General features: G+C 36.4%; 1 protein-coding gene across 1 annotated transcript; it reads right to left on the reverse strand.

Annotated features, from left to right (window-relative positions):
- Positions 1-13487: 13487 nt before the first annotated feature.
- Positions 13488-20560, reverse strand: LOC121314085 (Krueppel-like factor 6). Its single transcript, XM_041246927.1, has 4 exons — positions 20242-20560; positions 17647-18217; positions 16416-16539; positions 13488-16078 (listed from the first exon to the last, which is right to left on the reverse strand). The coding sequence occupies exons 1-4, from the start codon at positions 20341-20343 to the stop codon at positions 16027-16029; spliced, it is 849 nt and encodes a 282-aa protein (XP_041102861.1). The 5' UTR covers positions 20344-20560; the 3' UTR covers positions 13488-16026.
- Positions 20561-20897: the final 337 nt, after the last annotated feature.

Raw genomic sequence — 20897 nt, forward strand, 5'->3', positions numbered from 1 at the left:
CAAATAAAAAGTGTAAACAAACTGAAAATGGGCTGATAATATTTTGAAGTTATTTTACACAGTTGTGTTTGTTCTTTTCCACCACAAGGAAACAGAGGGTTGGCTGAATTAATACAGACAAAAAATAAATAAAATAAAAATAAAAAAAGATATAAAGTATTTACACTATGCAAGGTTCTATAACAAAATTAAAATCAGTTTGGAGAAGTTTGGGAACAACCACATTTAAACAAAATGCACAGACTTCAATATTATATATATTTTAATGTAAATGAAGAACATAAGAACATAAGAACATAAGAAAGTTTACAAACGAGAGGAGGCCATTCGGCCCATCTTGCTCGTTTGGTTGTTAGTAGCTTATTGATCCCAAAATCTCATCAAGCAGCTTCTTGAAGGATCCCAGGGTGTCAGCTTCAACAACATTACTGGGGAGTTGATTCCAGACCCTCACAATTCTCTGTGTAAAAAAGTGTCTCCTATTTTCTGTTCTGAATGCCCCTTTTTCTAAACTCCATTTGTGACCCCTGGTCCTTGTTTCTTTTTTCAGGCTGAAAAAGTCCCTTGTGTCGACACTGTCAATACCTTTTAGAATTTTGAATGCTTGAATTAGGTCGCCACGTAGTCTTCTTTGTTCAAGACTGAACAGATTCAATTCTTTTAGCCTGTCTGCATATGACATGCCTTTTAAGCCCGGAATAATTCTGGTCGCTCTTCTTTGCACTCTTTCTAGAGCAGCAATATCTTTTTTATAGCGAGGTGACCAGAACTGCACACAATATTCAAGATGAGGTCTTACAAGTGCATTGTACAGTTTTAACATTACTTCCCTTGATTTAAATTCAACACTTTTCACAATGTATCCGAGCATCTTGTTAGCCTTTTTTATAGCTTCCCCACATTGCCTAGATGAAGACATTTCTGAGTCAACAAAAACTCCTAGGTCTTTTTCATAGATTCCTTCTCCAATTTCAATATCTCCCATATGATATTTATAATGTACATTTTTATTTCCTGCGTGCAGTACCTTACACTTTTCTCTATTAAATGTCATTTGCCATGTGTCTGCCCAGTTCTGAATCTTGTCTAGATCATTTTGAATGACCTTTGCTGCTGCAACAGTGTTTGCCACTCCTCCTACTTTTGTGTCGTCTGCAAATTTAACAAGTTTGCTTACTATACCAGAATCTAAATCATTAATGTAGATTAGGAATAGCAGAGGACCTAATACTGATCCCTGTGGTACACCGCTGGTTACCACACTCCATTCTGAGGTTTTTCCTCTAATCAGTACTTTCTGTTTTCTACATGTTAACCACTCCCTAATCCATGTACATGTGTTTCCTTGAATCCCAACTGCGTTCAGTTTGAGAATTAATCTTTTGTGCGGGACTTTGTCAAAAGCTTTCTGGAAATCTAAATAAACCATGTCATATGCTTTGCAATTATCCATTATCGATGTTGCATCCTCAAAAAAATCAAGCAAGTTAGTTAGGCACGATCTCCCTTTCCTAAAACCATGTTGACTGTCTCCCAGTACCCTGTTACCATATAGGTAATTTTCCATTTTGGATCTTATTATAGTTTCCATAAGTTTGCATATAATAGAAGTCAGGCTTACTGGTCTGTAGTTACCTGGTTCAGTTTTGTTTCCCTTTTTGTGGATCGGTATTACGTTTGCAATTTTCCAGTCTGTCGGTACCACCCCTGTGTCAAGAGACTGCTGCATGATCTTGGTTAGCGGTTTGTAAATTACTTCTTTCATTTCTTTGAGTACTACTGGGAGGATCTCATCCGGCCCAGGGGATTTGTTTATTTTAAGAGCTCCTAGTCCCTTTAACACTTCTGCCTCAGTTATGCTAAAGTTATTTAAAACTGGATAGGAACTGGATGACATGTGGGGCATGTTGTCAGTATCTTCCTTTGTAAAAACTTGTGAAAAGTAATCATTTAACATATTTGCTATTTTTTTTTCTTCATCTATGATTTTGCCATTTGTATCTCTTAAACATTTAATCTCCTCTTTGAATGTTCTCTTGCTGTTGTAATATTGGAAAAACATTTTGGAATTGGTTTTAGCTTCTTTAGCAATGTTCATTTCTATTTCTCTCTTGGCCTTTCTAACTTCCTTTTTGACTTGCATTTGCAGTTCTGTGTACTCTTTCTGTGTACTTTCTTTTTGGTCCTTTTTTAACGCTCTGTAAAGTGCCTATTTTCGCTGAATATTTTTTTAATTGATCTATTTAACCATTTTGGCAATTTAGTTTTACATTTAGATTTGTCTACTTTAGGGATATAATTGTTTTGCGCCTCTAGTACTACGTTTTTGAAGAACAACCATCCTTCTTCTGTGGGTGTTTTCTCTATTTTACTCCAATCTACTTCTGTTAGTCTCTGTTTCATGCCTTCATAGTTTGCTTTTCTAAAATTGTAAACCTTAGCTTTAGTCTTTACTTTTGAGGATTTAAAAAACACTTCAAATGAGACCATGTTGTGGTCTGAGTTTGCCAGTGGTTCTCTGACCTCTGTTTTAGTTATTCTATCTTCGTTATTTGAAAAGACTAAATCAAGGCATGCCTCCCCTCTAGTCGGTGCCTTGACAAATTGTGTTAGGAAGCAGTCATTTGTCATTTCCACCATTTCTATTTCATCCTTCGCGCTACCCACCGGGTTTTCCCATTTTATTTGGGGGAAGTTGAAATCCCCCATTAGTATGGCTTCTCCTTTGCTACACACATTTCTAATGTCATTGTATAACAGATTATTGTGCTCACCGTCTGAATCTGGCGGTCTATAGCATGCTCCTATTATTATGCCTTTTGAATTTTTGTCTGTTATTCTGACCCATATTGATTCGGTTTTATTTTCTTTGTCCAGGTTTAACACCTGGGCTTCAAGACTGTTTCTTATGTATAGCGCTACCCCTCCTCCTCGTCTGTCCTGCCTGTCTTTCCTATACAGTGTATACCCACAAATATTATATTCGTCCCCATCACTCTCAGATAACCACGTTTCTGTAACACCTATCACATCATAGTTACCTGTTAGTGCAGTAGCTTCAAGTTCTAGAATTTTGTTTCTGATAGAAGACTGAGCATCACCTATTTCACAAACTGTTCATGTCAAAATTGCAAATTAACTGGTACAAGTTGTAGAAATGCTAGAAGATCAGTTTTGGACAACAGAGGCTTTATCTTGACTGGTATCACATTCAACTGTAAACATATTCACAGGAATGCAGAGGGCCTTACTGTGATGTCAAGCCTATCTTTGCCCCACCTCCTCCTAGTATCAAACAAGTTCCAACTGGCAACTGGAAAAATGAACAATTCAAATGAATCAGTAAGAAAATCAATTACAAAATACACATATATGGTATACATATAACACTTCACAATGAGGATGGCTATATATAGCAGACGTTCATATTATTCAGCCACCCTCGCTCATGACGATAAAACCATGGTACAGCATGATCAAGGAATATCCTCTGAATATTAATAAACACCAAAAAGCTGTGTAATGCAAAAGAGCCTTTAACCCAGTAAAAAGTGACGATTGAATTTGCATTGACAATTTAAAGTCACATATGGCACATCTATATAAATTAGCATTATATCCCTTTGTCTCTTTTGTGAACTTTTTTACAGGGTCAGATTTTTTAGCTGGCCAGTAATCAAATTCTATTAAAATTGCAGTGGATTTACCAAACAATGTTCCAAACCAATATGGTTGCAATGACACTGTCTTTCGCTGAGGGTTATTTTTAATAATGAAGGATTTCATTTAAAAGTCAATGTATGCTTTTGTTGTTAGCCGATGTAATATAATTTGCATGTTCCACCTGCTGTGGAGGTCAGCAGAATTTCCATTTCTGCAATAATACTGGCTCTAGCATATTATACTACTGAAACAGCAGCCAAACAGATTTTTAGTCCAATGTTTCTCTTAGTTGTAGAAGTTTTACATTAACAACCCATTGACGGTTTTGTTTTTTGTTTTTTAAGTAGGCAGCAGTAACATGGGGCAGCCTACAAAACCATTCCCCTTCTTGAAAACCCTTCAGGTTGAACTGTGTTATCTGAACACTTATACATTACTGAATTACTTGGGAGTTCTGTTTTTGGTAGCCAGATTCATTATGCTTGCTTCTGAGAAAAATAACTGTACAAACTCCCCTGAAAAATCTCTGGTATGTTGGACGTTCTGTTCAATAGAATAAACAAAATTAATCATATATGTTTTATTTTATTTATTTATTATGTCTATTAAAATATGTTATAAATGAATGTATAAAATAAATAAACCCAAATTATATTTAGCAGTTTGATGCTTGACCTTTTTTAATTATTGTGGATGGGATAAAAAAACACAAGAATGAAAAGTCAGCCTTTTGGTGCTAGTTACCAGCTGTGTAGTGTATGTGAATACAGTATTGCACTTGCCAGTTCAAGAGAATGTGAGCTAACTATATAGGCTTAGAATTTGGCTTAGTTTGGAACTTTTAAAGGATTCTATAAGTCTGGGAAGACGCAACAACTGCATACAAAGAGCAAAACAAAAAAAAAGTCTCAATAGTGATTGTGGTTTCTCAAAATTGAGGTTTCTATTCAAAAGGCTGATGTGTAAATAGCGTGGTGTAGATGCAGAGCTCAAAGCAGCTATTGACATGGGTTTGTATCACAAGAAAGTACGTTTGTCAGATGGGTGAATCTTGAGGGACTGACTGTTCAATCACTATAAAGCTGAAGGAACACAAAGCCACTTTTTCAGGAACAGTGGCTTAAAACCTGGTTCCAGGAGACCGGGAGACCTAGTTTGAGGCAACTTTGCTGTATCAAACCCCAAGCCTCCTCAGGTGTGGTATGCAGAGGCCAACAAAATCATTTGACATTGTTAAAAGTTGCCATACAAAGGTTGAAAGTGACAGTGACTAGACTATGCTTGATCTCTTCTGCATCACATATGGATTTTAACAAGAATGTGTTGAAGCTAAACAAGTTCAATTCAGATCTGCATTTATACCAACCAACCACCAATAGATAAAACTGTCAACATCTACTGATCTTCGTCATTTCTTAAAGTTGTAACTTATAGCCTATAGCTTCTCTGCAGGCAAGTGCATGGTGAAGTGTCTGAGGATTATTTTTATTTCATGACAGGGAACCTCATAAAGGTGTTACACATTGGTCTCACATTGATTATTCAAAAAGCATTTTGGGGATCAAAATAGAAGCATCTTGTAATGGTCTTTATGGACCTTTCCACATGTGATTAGTTTCTAAACTAACTGAACTGAGTTCACTTGGAAACAAACATCTAAGTTCCTTTCAGTTTCGCATATGCATCTCAGTGCAAAAGAAAAAAAAATCTGAACTGACTGCTTTTACATTGCACTTAAACAAACTAACCAAACCAAAGGTCACCTGTTCAGAAGGACTCAATTCGGTTAGACTAAAACAAACTCTGAAAGGGACTGAGTTCTTATGGAGCATTAACATATGAACTATGATCACCTCAAAAGCTTTATAAAATCAGTTTCAAGGATGTAATGAAAACCTGGAAAACAAATAACTTGAATGATACGTACAGTAGATGAAAGAGTTATTTAAATATGTACACTCTATTACCATTTACCTTTCAGACCATTTCATTGGGGGGTCAGAAAGTAGGTACTTCACTGTATACAGTATGTTTTATGGCAGTTGTATTATATTGTTGGTACACCAGACCTTTTATCTCATACACTAGGGGTAGAACATTAACACAAAGAAACATGGATACAAAGATGTTTTATATCTAACTATATATATTATATACTATAATATACTATATAATATATATATATATATATAGATATATATAATAGATATATATATTATTATATATACCACATAAAGGAACAAAAACTATATATATATAATAGAACAGAACAAAAGCCAAAAATAGTAAACATTAGAACATAACGTATAATAAATCGTTGACAGAGATAGTTGTGAGACCCAGGACACCAAGTGATACAGCGCTGTATTTCGGTTGTTTGAAATATCTAAACATGAAGATGATGAGGAAGATTGATGAGTGACCCACAGGCCCGTCAGGCACTACAATTGACATCAGAACATAACGTGACATGTATACTTGAGCAGTATAATGTTACATGATTCCACAAGAGCATTGTCAAGACAGTGTGAATTAAAATGAATAGCACTGTAACTACAGAATGGCAATGTTCACAAAGTGTGAAATTATAATATGGATGGTGAATGTGCACCTCACCACGGAGCATGACAAGCAAAGGGAAAGGTAGTTGTCATGGTGATTAATACAGCAGCATTGAGCAAAACCAGAGAACAAAAGCCTGATTTGGAAAGTGTTTCAATACCGCACTTGACTAATAAGACTGTATTTTGTCCTTAGGTGTAGCGTACAAGTTAGTAGAACATTACAGGAGAACTGGTTGTGAAAGGCAAAGTACACAATTAGATCTCTGAATAAAAGTTTACCTAAAACAGGATTTGTAATTTTAATCAGGGTCTAGTTTGTTATCCTGCATGAAGAATAACTGTATTGGAATATTTTTTTATTTTAAATTCACCCTAGCATGTATTTTTAAAGGTAAAATTCCCTTGCATTTCCTGAGATCAGACTGGATGAAACAAGGTGGTTCGTCCATGGATTGACCACTTGAGACACAAAATTTTAAAGCAAAGGTTCCACTGAAATACTGTACTTGCTTTGAAACGGTCAATTAAATGAAATAACTACAAACTGTGCTTTAGCAGCTAGGATGAACACTGACAACAGGTCAACAGGTATACAAGTGTTTTCTCTAGTTATAAAAAAATTCTCTACAGGTATGTAAAATACACATTTTTTTTTTTTTTTGCTTTGCTTTTATAGACACACCGAAATGAACCTGATCGATTTGTTCCTAACCCAAGCTCTGGAAAACAACACAGTATGACAGCGTGTTAGAGACCTGAGTTTTCCTCTACCGTCCTCAGAGTATCAACAATGGGCTTGATAAGACTTCTTCCATTACTGTCTGTAGCTTAACATTACAAGCTGTGTGTAAAAAGCATGTAGAAGAATAATAAATGTTATTTTCAAGGCTCTTATCCTGGTCACTCTGCGTTTGAAAGGAAAGCCTTCTGATATAATTTAACTGCTGATTGCACAGTTAAAGTAGACCCCCCTTCCCTCTGAACAAAAAATAGTACATTATTTAGGATCCAGGTTTGAGTAATAAAGTTTAGGATATAAATTAGGGAGAAATATCTTATGCAAAATGTAATGATTTAGTTCTTCATGGTATGAAAACTACATTTTGGATTGTTTTTAAAGTTGGTCTTTTTTCTTTGATTTTCTATTGATATGAAACCATATATTTACAAGTGAGTAACAGATGTCTGAGACCATTCAGAAATGTATATTGAGACTGGTTGTTGTAAATGATAAACATTAGACAGAAACGTTGAAATGTGAAAGCAGTTTATGATGCAGCAGAAACTTATATTTGCCTATCAAAGTATGATAGATAATATATATATATATATATATATATATATATATATATATATATATATATATATATATATATATATATATATATATAATCCTTTGGAAAAAGACCACTGTTAATGAGGCAACAGCTTTCCCAGGCACACTGTATGATAGAGTAGCAGACTGTATTGTGTTGACCTTATTTCACCAAGACAGTCAGTACATTTTGGAATTCTTTGGGATTGTTTGCCCATTATGCTTTAAGTTCTAGCAGTACTTAATAATGATGACATATGGTATCACAATGTAAACTGTTCTGATGTGCAAAATTCAGAAAGTACTGTACATGACCAGCATCTCTAATCTTGACACAACAGTGGTTCTGGTCAATACCTCAAAGGGTGACCTACAATGAAAAAAAAGAATCCCCAAACATGAACATTACCCAAGTATGGTTTGAACTAAAAAAGTGCTGATCTATAATATGCTAAACTCGTGTATTTTCTGATGCACTTCCCTCTTTTACCATTCATTACAACATCTTTTTTTCCTTTCTTACCAGAGGGGGGGGTCTCTTTAATACTGTATAATGAGACATGTACCTGAGATCCTATCTAATCTCTGTATAAGTATGAATCATATTTCATAGGGACGTCTTTAACTAGCTAAAATTTCAAACATGCCCAAAAATCCTGGCTAGGTGAAATTCTACTTGCAGCATCAAATTAAACGTGACTAATCCTCAAGCCCTATAGACGGAACATCACTAGCTGAGAAGAAAACTTTTTAGACAAATTATGCCTTATGCTCAATCAGTGTAAAAACAAAAAAAAAAAACAAACAAAAAAAAAAAAAGATTTGCTTAAGCCAAATTTACCACTATGGCTAAACTGTTCAAATGCAGATTCAGCAAAGCAAAATTTTAAATTCAAAGTAATAATAATAATACTAATAAAACTAATAACTTCCTGTGATATTTAACTGGTGCTTGGAAAGCTATTTACATTTCTATATAAGGTATTCAAAGCTTTTCCCCTTCATGTTACATTAGCACCCACTGGCATCATGCCTAGCCTGATGGGATTTGCAGAATGATGTCATTCTACCTTACTTTGCATAAGATGCAGACATGCTGTCTTGCTCCTAATTATTTTCTCTTAGTTGACTGGCATTACTGTAATTCAAGGTCAAGTCAATGATGTCATCTCAACCTTGGCAGCTTCTCTTTATCTAACCTGTTTTTACTTTCTTTACATCATCCATTTATCCACACAGCTATTGCATGGGACCCTTTTCACATCACATGAGTTTTTACCAAGAAGAAAAGAGAGTAAAACATAAGTTGCATTTCAAACAGCTGATTTATGTTATTATATCACAACTTTGTACGTGAACTAGTTTGATGAGTCTATTAGTGTATTTATTAAGATGCGGTTTTCAGAGACGATTCCTTCCATTGGTGTAAGGCAACGTTTCCTTCACATTTTAAATGAATGTGATTTGTAATTGATTTATTGTTACACACAGATCAGTACCATGCAGTGAAAACTGCTAAAGCGCACATTTAGTTGTCAGTCAGATGTTAAATGCAAAGCTAGTGTGTGTATAATGAGTAGAGCAGGAGGGGGGTTCTTTCTTTCACTTTTATGAGATTTGTAGCAGAAAAAAGAAACAAACATCATGCAAAAGGGGCTCCATGTTTCATTGTGTTTCACTTCACAAGGTCATTGGCAATCACATGTCATGCTGAAACTTCACTTTCATGCATATTTAAAGAACATTGCCCTAGTGTTGATCTATAAAGGTTGATTTTGATGCACCCCCTACCCCCACCCCACACCCCTTTACCATTCATTAAAACATCTTGTTTTTCTATCATAGCAGAAGGGGTCTCTTTAATGCCGTAGAAACTGTGAAAGTGCCTTGCCAGAATTCCCTTGCAGTAGACACAATGGGTATATATAGCACATATTTTATAACAAACCTGTCTATATTAATATATGGGTCAGAATAAATTATCACACATTAATGTATGTCTAGTTGTCCCCCTTGCAAGCACTGCAGTCGCGAGCCATAGTGAGACTTATAAAACAAGTGCTAGTGTAATGGCAAATGGGAGTCATGATCTTATAACCTGTTCTGTAGTATACAGGGTAGCCTTATAACAAGAGATCACTGTATCCAGTAGGTTTTGGGCAAGTAATTACCAGTCCAAAACCAACTACCTTATATGTGTTATTGTGAAGAAAATATTTTGGATCCATATTGTATGTAGTCTGTACTTTTTAATGATGAGCTGCAATTCGAAATGTGCTTGTTCAAGTCTTTTTTTAGCTAATCTGGTGAATTTAACTCTTCATGTCATGCAACTGTTTTTGTTGTTTTTTTTTTCTTTGTTTTATTGCTTTTTCAAGAAAAAAATTGTATTTGTATTCTTTCTGTAGAGGTATAAACTGTGATGTTTCAGAGTTCCTGTAAATCCTTGGTTGAATTTCTGTGCTTTATTACAATATGATTAATGTTTTGCATGTACCTAAATATGAAGAAAAATTAATTACAAAATATGCTACAAAACAAAGATGCTGCAAACACTAAAATCATCAGAAAAACTTCACTTAAGTGTTTTCTGACTTCCTTAAATTCAAACAAATCCAACTCAGCGATCTGAATAACTATGACGTACACAAACTGACTCCTCCAAGAGGGAAGAATTATAGTTACCTGCGACTTTGGGCATTATAGTCCCCAGTTAGTATAATTCTTCCCTCGGGGGCCATAGTTTCTCAATATGAGCCTCCTCTCCAGTCCATATATATATATATATATATATATATATATATATATATATATATATATATATATATATATATAAAATACTATATAGTACATAGACTCGTGTAACCTGTTTCAATACTGGAAACATCAAAATAATAATAGTATTGGTTTTCTTTGGAAACTTCTCCAATCACATGAAAATAATTTGTTATTTTCCTCATCTTGGTTTGACAAAGTTTTCAAACTGTCTGGAAACGAATAATCATTGCACTGATAAATGAATGAAATTGGTGAGGTATGGGAGTTTTTATGTGTGATTAACAGTGGGCAGTGAACACCAATAAACTACATTCCCAGAGTGCATTATGATTGAGCTATGGATGTTTAGATCTGTTTTTTTTTTAAATATGTTTTATACTGATAACAGTGTGTCAGCATATGTGTTCAGCTGTGAAAATGGGGGAACACCCATATTTTCATGTCAAAGAATGCACATGATTCCAAAGTAAAACAAATCCAAACTAGGGGTTGGGCTGTTAATAAAAATATAAATAAATAAAGTTAACCATATTCCAGAAGTCAAAGTGTCATTTTATAACTGATCACATTTAATTATGGGACAGGGCCCACCTGCAGAAACTAAACTTGTAGAGTATAGACTACTAGCAATGCCATAACGCTGCAGACTGATTCCCATGTTCCGTACTTCCATGTGTGTATCCTGTCTGCATGTGCTGTGTACAGCCATGTATGATAAGCCTGTCTATGTGTGCTCTACACAATCATGAATGATAGGCCTGTCTCTGTGTGCTGTACACAGTAATGTATGGTAGGCCTCTCTGTGTGCTGCGTACAGCCATGTATGATAGGCCTGTCTGTGTGTGCTGTGTAGTCATGTATGATAGGCATGTCTGGTGTGCTGTACAGTCATGTATGATAGGACTGTCTGTGGTGCTGTACACAGTCATATATGATCAGCCTGTCTGTGGTGCTGAACACAGTCATGTATGATAGGCCTATCTGTGTGCTGTACACAGTCATGTATAACAGGCTGCAGAAAGACACCCGACATACTTTCCTGGAAGCTCTTTGATCCTTGCGTTTCACCCAATTAAAAGCATGAACTGAACTCTTAAATGTCAATGCATTGTGTGTCAGGAGAGGTTCATATTAATCCATAGAAAACCCTATAACTGTAAGTATACCTAACTCATATGTATTTGTGTACCTATTGAAATGAAATTGGATGCAGCTATTTGAACAATGACTTTAGAAAAAAAAGATTAAAAGCTCAGATAAGCTCAAAAACTATAAGTAAAAATATGAAACACTAGTTTCTTGGTAGGCGGTAGTTTTGATTTTTTTTTTTACCATTACAAATATAGTCTTTTCTTGTGCATGTTTGTACACTGTACATGTGGCGATGTAGCATACTTACACAATATGCTAACAATGTTCAAAATGCTTGGCTACTGCTTGCATTCTCATGTTAATATTGTATTGATGGGTACTAGTCACAATTTTTTTTTTACTGAGAGCAGTTTCTTGGATATTAAACATGTACAATAAAAGTACATGGTTACCTTACAATATATATGAAAATGTCTCTGGGATTATAGTTTGGTTCTGCATTGTACCAGTTTGCACCAGTCTTTGTTTATGGTAATTGTAGTGGTGACTACTTCTCACGGACACACCTGAAGCCTTGAAAAATACTTTGGAAGGCTGCCAAACGCTAGCAACACATTCCAAAGGTAACACTCCCAGTGATTAACGGGATCGTGTTTCAACAAATACCTACCCATTTATACTACTGATAGTAAAAAGATTTAGAAACAGACTCTTATGGTCCTGACGAATAATCTTTTTAATGTAAATAATAATGATCATTAAGGTGGACACTGGCCTCGCCCCCAAAATATGTGCATTTTTGTTATTTAATTATTTTTCTTTAGTTGGATGTAGATGATAAGCATGGTAGCGACGCAGTGAAGCAGCAAATGGATTGATAGATATGAATGACCTGCTGTCTTGTATAGGTTCAACAGGGCAGGCATGCTGCTGTAAGCTTTATACGAACAACAAAAAAATACTTAATAATAAATACTTAACTGTGTGCACCCTGGTATGATCCTGTGACACGCTGTCTCAAATATAAAAAAAAAACAAACAGAAACTGGCAAGGCAGTAGAAGAATCAGCCAGGTAGTACCCTGATGATCATCAATAACTATAGACTGAATCCAAAAAAGTCAAATAGATAAACAATGCCATCACTGATTTAAAAGTCAAGCTACTAAAACTGACATTTTGGCTAATGTTAACGTTTGTCTACTTCTGATGGCCAGTTAGTACTATTCTTGGAATATGTAACGTTAGCTTAGGCAAGGTAGTCCAAGATTAGTGAGAAATATCAACTAAACATTCCCTTTTAAAACCCGGTAGACAAACAAATGAAATTGTGCTGCAGAGCAGAATAGATTTGTATAGTGTGCACCCAAGCATTAAAACCATAGTGTGTGCAATTCAAAAGCAGTACAGCAGTGCTAAGCTTGTACCATTTTTTAAAGTGTAATGATCTCTTAACCTCCTCAGTGATTAATCTCACAATTTGTAATATTCATGATTAATTTTCCCATTTAGAAAAAAAAACAGTAGTAAACCTGTCACTGGGGTAAATGCTTGGTGAGAATGGGCCTCTGCACAACACATGTGTTACTAATATTTTAGAAATTGACATGTTGCTCGTGTTGCGGGGTAATTTCCCTGTACCACTGCAGATTGTTCAATTTCTTCAAAGCTTAGCTATATCATTCATTCAAGAAAAGACAAGGGAGGGGCGAAAGCTTTGCTGATAAAAGCGTCCTGATCCCTCCAATAAGAGGTTTTGGGCAGGGTAACAGGGGAAGGAATGCTCAATTGGTCAACAGCCTTCAAGCAATCCCAGGAGCTGATTGATGGTTTTCATTTCATGTTCCCTCTAACCTTGTGGCAAACTAAATTTTCCTTTCCAAATAACTGACTTAATTTTCTCTCAGTAACCGACCTAGTAAATCTTTGATCCACATGTCTCTGAACAACCTTCTACTTGCAAAAGTTTATAACCTTTCTGGCACTTCTATAACCACGTGAAAAAGGAGAGACAAAGAAAAACATTACAGCAGTGTAAGAAAAAAAATTTAAAATAAAAAAACACAACACAGAAGCTGATAAGAATTTTTTGTTGTTTTTGTTACTCCAATAAAAAATACATTCATACAGAAATATAACAATCTTGCAAAACAATTTCAAATAAAATCTTGGAAAGCAAAAAATCTTACAAAAATTTTACAAACAGATTTTTTAGAGAACAGGGCATTTTTTTTCTTTTTCTTTTTTTTTTTTTTTTAAAGAAATTAGCATTATTAGTAATAGAAACATTTGTTGGTAAAGTTGCAGCAAATATTTCCGCTTCATTAAGGCTCAGTTATCACCTGAGTGTTATTGGATACCTGTTTAAAAGACATGCTGCAACGGACCCAGAACAGGCCTGTCTGAGTGAGATTATATAGAACTGCAGCAAGTGGATTAAATCGTTTTCCAATGAATACACTCAAAAATAATTCAAACAGACTGCTTGTGTGATTACTGAGAGTGTATAAAACAAAGCTGGTATTACTAGTTCTAGTTTCCTGCCTAACTGAAGAGTAAAACAACAAAACATCACTTCCATCAGTTTCTTTTTATGCGATATTTAAAAGGAAAATCAAGCCAGGTTTTTGGTCCCCCCTTTCACTAAGGTGAAAGCAAGTGTGTAGAAAGTGTGGAATTTTCCGGTCACAACACATTTATTATCAATCGCTCCAGTAAGAGTAGCTCACTGGATCAGCTATCAGCAGGTTAAGCAGAAATAGTTCAAACACTAACAAGTCAGTGGAGTTTCTGGCATGCTGCAATTCTGTTTGCATTGTTCCAGTGTTCAGAGTAAGACACTACACTCCAGACAGGTCAATCACTAACATACAGAGTCAGCAGTCTCAAACAGTTTGTGTGCCAGAAAAGCCTTTAGCAAATCATCCAGGAGATGCATCAAAAGGCAGGGTCTGCCAGAAGTTAGCCTGTTAGTTGCAATAAATCCGCCATTTGCTGCATTCACAGTTGCAAGCAAATGAGCTTTAAAGTGTCCAAGCATACAGCGTTTTAGCAAAAAGAGGTACTGTAGGGTTTTCCAATTAAAATGGAATTGTTTGTTTTTAAACTTGATTTTATTTGGTTGATAGGGTCTGTTAACAGTAGCTTGACATGTACATTTTCAAATGTATTTAAAGTGGAATATACTTTACACATATTGAGCGTGAATATCTATATACAGTACATACTACACAGTAGTAAATACATTAAAAAGAAAGTGTTTAAGTGCTCGTATAATCTATGTATTAACTCTCTGGTCAAGATTATTTTATAATTTGATTTGCTTTAAGTGAAAACTATTCCTAGATAACATGTACATGATAGTTTAATGACAACAGTCAACTAGATATATTGATACCAATAAAAGACAACAACATATATAGCAAACAGACACTTCGGTACTGACAATTACATACGGGCTGATGGCATGTTTTTGTTTTACTATCCAGATATAAAACTTCATGTGAAATAGAGCCTTAATAAAGCTTTTTACCATCCATACCACTGTATGCAACCTATCCCCTGGGACAAGGTCACTTGCATAAGGCACCATTATTAAGGTCAACAGTGCATTAACAGATAGGAAAAAAAAAAAAAAAAAAAAAAAAAACAAAATTAGTCCTCAAGGCATAAATTGAAACAAATTAGCTGCATGAGTAAATCAGTTGCTAAGCAATAGTGGTTTCTCCAACCAAAAAAAACAATGTAAATAAAAAAAAAAAACTAAAAAAAAAAATGATCAAGGCTTTATGTACAATATTGTAACATTTAACCAATTGTATTTAGCTGCTCTTTTATTGGATTCAATTTGCAGTCCTGATTACAATGAACAGGAAGAGTACAAACCCTGAAACCATGCAACACCTGTCTATTATAATGAAGTTATAGTTGTGTTATATTTCTAAATACACAGCTTTTACAAGATTACAAATGAGCTTTGTAGCATGTGTAAAACAAGCTACTTAACACATTGCACATTTATTAGCTGCACCAAACACCAAAAAAGCTCCTCTCATTCAGGAATAGGTTCCCGTCTCTACCACGGAACGGGCCGTACCCTTTAAGGTGAATAAAGGCTCAAAATGGCCCCGCGGAGACGTCTGGTGGCAAACCATATCCAGGCTCCCTCGCCCTCACGCATCAACATTCAGACCCATGTTCTCATAGTTCTACTCATGACCACAAGAACACTAAAACAAAATCGTTCCTCGTCATCCACTCAACAGCAACATTAGCTCCTCATACAGTAACACACAGTACAGTCACCCAGTCAAGAACATTCCTAGTGCACAAGCACACTGCACAGGCCAACTGGGATTGGTACCAGTGTATGTGTCCAGGAACTGTCCCCCCAAACATCACGCACCACTTTTTTTTTTTTTTTTTGTGTTTTTTTTGCTTTGCTGCTTCATACTTGATTTCGTTTCAGCCTTCAGAACACCTTTGTGGAGGTCCTGGAGGCAGTGGATATGGTGCAAAATGGCATGCTTTGGCTGGAACACACATCCCTCCTCGCAGGGCAGTTCAACCTTGAAGCTAATTAGCACACAAGATTTTCCTGCTTTTCTGGCAACACTCAAAGGTGTCTCTTCATGTGAAGAGCCAGGTGGTCAGACCTTGAGAAACACCTGCAAATAAAACACAAACATCACGCTGATTATTAGGAGTGCCTATCAGAATATGTAAAGAATCACATTGTACAATTACCTTTGCACATGAAATGTGTTTCAATATGGTATAGTTGACAGAAACTGAACATATGCAACCTGTACTAGGCACATAATGCCCTTATCAGTGTATCCAACTATGAACTCTCTTAAAACCCACAATATTTAAATACCTAAAATGTGGCAATACAAGGTCAAATGGACAATGCATGAAAACAAAATAATGAAAACAACCAGCTGTCTCTGTATGTAGGTCAACAGTTTTCTATGCTAAAATCCATGGGAATACTGTACATACCTGTCACAGTGACTGCATTTAAATGGCTTGGCACCAGTGTGCTTCCTGAAGTGTCTGGTTAACTCATCACTTCTTGCAAAACGCCATTCGCAACCTTCCCATGAACACCTGTAAGGCTTTTCACCTGAAAAAATACAAAAAAAAAACTATAATGTAACAGAAGATAACCTCAAGCTCATCTGCTGCCTTCCATTCCTTATTCCACTGCAACATTTTAGTTTATTAACAGTAGTTTTGACTTTCTTGTTTAAATAGGGTTTCAGAATAATAAAGCCTGTGTGGGGATTTTTATGTAAAAAAATAGTTTAATAGGCTGCATACATACATACATATATTCCCAATTTTTTCCCAATGCAAGTTTCTCTAGTTTGAAACCAGTTTTGCCTTCTGCACTTCCCTTTATAAATGCATAAAACTGGCCAGAATGTATGGAATGTTACAACACCTCCAGTAAGAAGCATGGACAGAAAGGGCTCAAATGGCTTAAAGTTCACAAAGAATGTTGTGAAGGCAGTGGATACAAGAGATGCGCTTGTATTAATAAAATTCAGGATGTGACTACAAATCAGACCTCATAATAACAGATTCACTTAAAACTAGTGTTCATTAATGTGCAAAACAAACAAAACCCATACAACTCAAACAAAATCGACTGATGGCAACAGCAGCAACAACATTACAGCATGCATACAAAATACCTCCCCTCTCTCAGGTAACCTTCCCCCATTGTTTGGACTATAAATAGCTATTGTGCACCTATTCCCTCTGTCCAAACAAGATTGTCAGCCTCCCCCAACTCACATGCACAGCAAATTAGGTTAAAAGTTCAGGTATGTGACCTCTAAGCAGAACACCCTTGAAGATAAATTTGCCAAAACCAAATCAATTTTAAATCTAGATAAAGTCCCTTTTTAATGTTACAAGTCCTATAAAAACGTAAAAGAAACAGCAAAACATGAATCTTTCAATCCTTAATCCTGCATGTTGACAGCAATTTATCCTTTCTTGGTTTACTTTTCTGAAACAGGAACATATTTTAAAAAGGCATCACACATCCTTATTCGATGACTCTGGAGGAACCAATGGCTTTCAGCAATGGCTTTGGTGAATGACGTCACCTGTAGGTTCTGGATCCTTTCCCAGGAGTTGCGTAATGTTATGAACACATGAACATAGGGGTAATCCCATCTCCGCTGAGGCAGCTAAAACAAGATACAGTGGAAATACCAACCTGTATGAGTGCGTTGATGTGCTTTTAGGTGAGAACTTTTTGTGTAAACCTTCCGGCATCCATTAAAATGACACCTATGGACCCGCTTTCTACCATCTGGCGAAGTCTCTCCATTGACTGGGCTAGTCTTTTCTAAAGTCTTTCCAACACCACTGATCCGACTTTTACCCGGCGAGTGCAGCTCCGTCTGTAGGCCCCTCCACACCGGAGGAGCGGTGGGTTCCTTGCTTAGTTCTGGAGAAGACGGTGGAGTGGTAATAATTGAAGAGCTTAAGTGTCCAGAATTGACCAAGACATCACTTAAAGGATTTGAGATAAAATCGACAGTAGGCGAGAGCTCCTCCGAGCTATCCGACGACTCGCTGCTAGCGTCCGAGTTTAAACTGTTGGTCTCCACGTTTTGGTTATCCTGACTGTCCTCCTCTTTTTCACGAGGAATCTTTGAATCAGACTCCTTATCCTCACAAGCCAAGATAAGTTTGCTCCAGAGGTCCTCTTGACTGTCAAACTTGAGATCAGACGCTGACACATAAGGCTCACTTTGAAGGTACCTTTCTAACTCCAAGCACGTCTAAAAGGGGGGAAAAAAAAAAAAAAAAAAAGTGGAATTAATTGTCTGTTGACCCAAAACAAATTGATCTACAAGTATGACTAAAAACAGAGAAACGCTTTAGCACACGCACAGTGTATAATAACTTAACCCATGGCCTTGTATTGTAGCTCAGCTTCTGTGAATTGAAAAGTCAGGCAATCAATGAAGCTGCAGCATAACCACACATTTCCTTTGTAAGAGCTGGGCCTGTGCACTTTCCTAGAAGTCTATTTCAAAGTATAATGACCTAATGTGCACAAAAGAAGAAAACAAACTCCATTCTGTTAGAGCAGCAAAGAGCTTTGACAGGATACAGAAGGGGGGAAATTACTCTGCTGTGAAGCCAAGAGTCCTTCAGTTAACAGAGAACTTAATATTAACCTAGAGCAGAAAGGGTACGAGTCATGAGGCTATTTTCTTTTACTGAAAGCCAGGGTACTTCCGCCAAGTTGTTTTTTGGCGCTCAGCCAATGAAGTTTTGTGGCACATGTTTTGTTATTCATAATTTCTATGTTTAAAATGATTCAGATGTTTAAGGGTCAGCACTTAAGAACCCAACCTGATTTAAGTGTCAATGCTTTGCAAAATCTTGGCCACCAGGGATCACTTGGGATTTGCTAACCATGTTGCTTGATGCAAAGGAAGCTGCTTCCCCTTGCAGGCAGCTGAAGAGTCCTTTACACACTCACTGGATATTTATAAAATAGTCCACATGTACTGTGGTTTACTATCTTGACATGCACAAAGTAAAGACTTGCTTTTTGTATTATCACTGGCTATGATTAAGACAGCAGTGATGATTGCCCAGTGCTTTGATACTAACCTAAAAAATAACAAACTAGGTTGCTTTTTCTTTCTTTAAAAAAGATACACACAAGAAAAAATACAATAGAAAACTGTCCATAATAAACTGTAAACTGACTAGTACAAATGGTGTTAGAGAAGATCTATAAAAGGCACCATTTACAGTTCTACCAGGGGACTTAAAAAAATAACCTTTATTAGGGTCTTGTTAAAAATGTAATAAAAAGCCTAATGCAAACTGTCCATTACGTGGACGGTCGAGCGTAGAACGCATCCGTATGGCAGTTTAAATGCCTCCGAGTCCAGTGAAGAAGAACTTGGCACTTTGCCCAAATCCCAGATGCCTGGAGGAAACTAGTTGGATCAATTTCAATCACGTACAAACTGCAACAGTCTCTTTGAAAGACAAATGCATACAACTTGGTCATGCTGGTGAACATGCATGTATTGAGACATTACTCGTATGTGTAAAATAACGATATAATATAAACAAACTGTCAGTGTCCGTGCCTTTACTTACAGTCATTTGTTTTGTTTAATTATGGCGAACATCAATAGACCCTAAACGACCTTCCACAAGACAATCACATATAACAAGTAGAAAACATTATGCGCAGTCGATCAAAGCAGCTGACGTACCACATCCCCGCCAGTATAAAACAGTTCAGTAGTATGTGTCCGCTCTGTGTGTGTGTGTGTGTGTGTGTTCATCATGGGGCTGCATCTTGCAAATATAATTACAACACACTTTTTCATTCAAATCGCGCAATTCATTTATATCAGTATCAACAGTCTGGAATGACTGGAAATCGTTACATACAGTGGTCTGCGCTGGGGATTTAACACAATTGACACTATACAGTTTACTTTTAAACCAAAACAAAACAGTGTGTCTATACAGATGATAAAAGCCAGATGTGACATCTGGAACAGAAACAGCCATGACTCTAGGTATAAACTTATAATAATAATAATAATTATTATTATTATTATTATTATTATTATAACTGGAATCAAGTAAGTGCCTCTTGTGACTGCAACGGACAACGATCAAAGTAGCAAGTACACAGCTTGTGCAGCTAACGTCAAACTACCAAGACGCACGGATACCTGCATTAAAAACAACATGGCATCAATGTAACGACCCGTACACTGTGCGAAGATTGTTTTAATGTAACAGAAAAATAGGCATGTATTACCTGCTGCCAGTACTCTTCCAGCGATGGTAAAGCTGAAAAGTACCCGGTGTCGTGGACGATCTGGAGCTCCTGAAAGATGCTGCACATAGGTAAAACATCCATTTTTGAATCCCAAAGATATGTCTCAAAAACGAATTAATTTTGTTAATATGTATATTTTTTAAAAATGTATTTACGCAAGTAACATTGGAATACTTGCATATGCAATTGCACAGCAATTAAATATCGTTTTGCTTCCACTGCTACAGAACTGCAATTTCCTCCAGCGTACTCTATTTGCAAACACCAAACTAACTGCAAAACCTGAAGCTCTGTAAACTTCCCTATTCAAACCTTCCAGACAGCCTACCCCTCGTGACTACATTACGCTGGTCGACAGCCGACCAATGGCCCAATATCAGCTTGCCCGCGCGCCTATGATATCACCGTCGACCAATGGTAAGCGTCTCCTGACACAAACTCGTCCTCTGTGCTGCTTCTATTGGTTAGTTTGATCTGGGGTTCCCTCTCCCTTATTGGAAGCTGTATATTCTATTTTTAGAACAGTATATAAACTCATTCTTGCTCAGTCCGCTCCGGCTGTAGCCTTTTTTCTTTCTCATTCTGTAATTGTCTGTCACAGGGAGCGCATCTGAGCAGGGAAGGAGGGTTATTTT

Source organism: Polyodon spathula, chromosome 4 (genome assembly GCF_017654505.1).
Source record: "Polyodon spathula isolate WHYD16114869_AA chromosome 4, ASM1765450v1, whole genome shotgun sequence".
Taxonomy (NCBI): domain Eukaryota; kingdom Metazoa; phylum Chordata; class Actinopteri; order Acipenseriformes; family Polyodontidae; genus Polyodon; species Polyodon spathula.

What these genes read in the sequence shown, in the direction of transcription:
- LOC121314085 (XM_041246927.1), bottom strand. Translation starts at nt 20,343, where the DNA reads ATGGATGTTTTACCTATGTGCAGCATCTTTCAGGAGCTCCAGATCGTC. An exon ending in ACATCAACGCACTCATACAG is followed by an intron (nt 16,540 to 17,646) that starts GTTGGTATTTCC and finishes GTATTTTTTCAG; the next exon opens with GTGAAAAGCCTTACAGGTGT. An exon ending in AAATGCAGTCACTGTGACAG is followed by an intron (nt 16,079 to 16,415) that starts GTATGTACAGTA and finishes TTTTATTTGCAG; the next exon opens with GTGTTTCTCAAGGTCTGACC.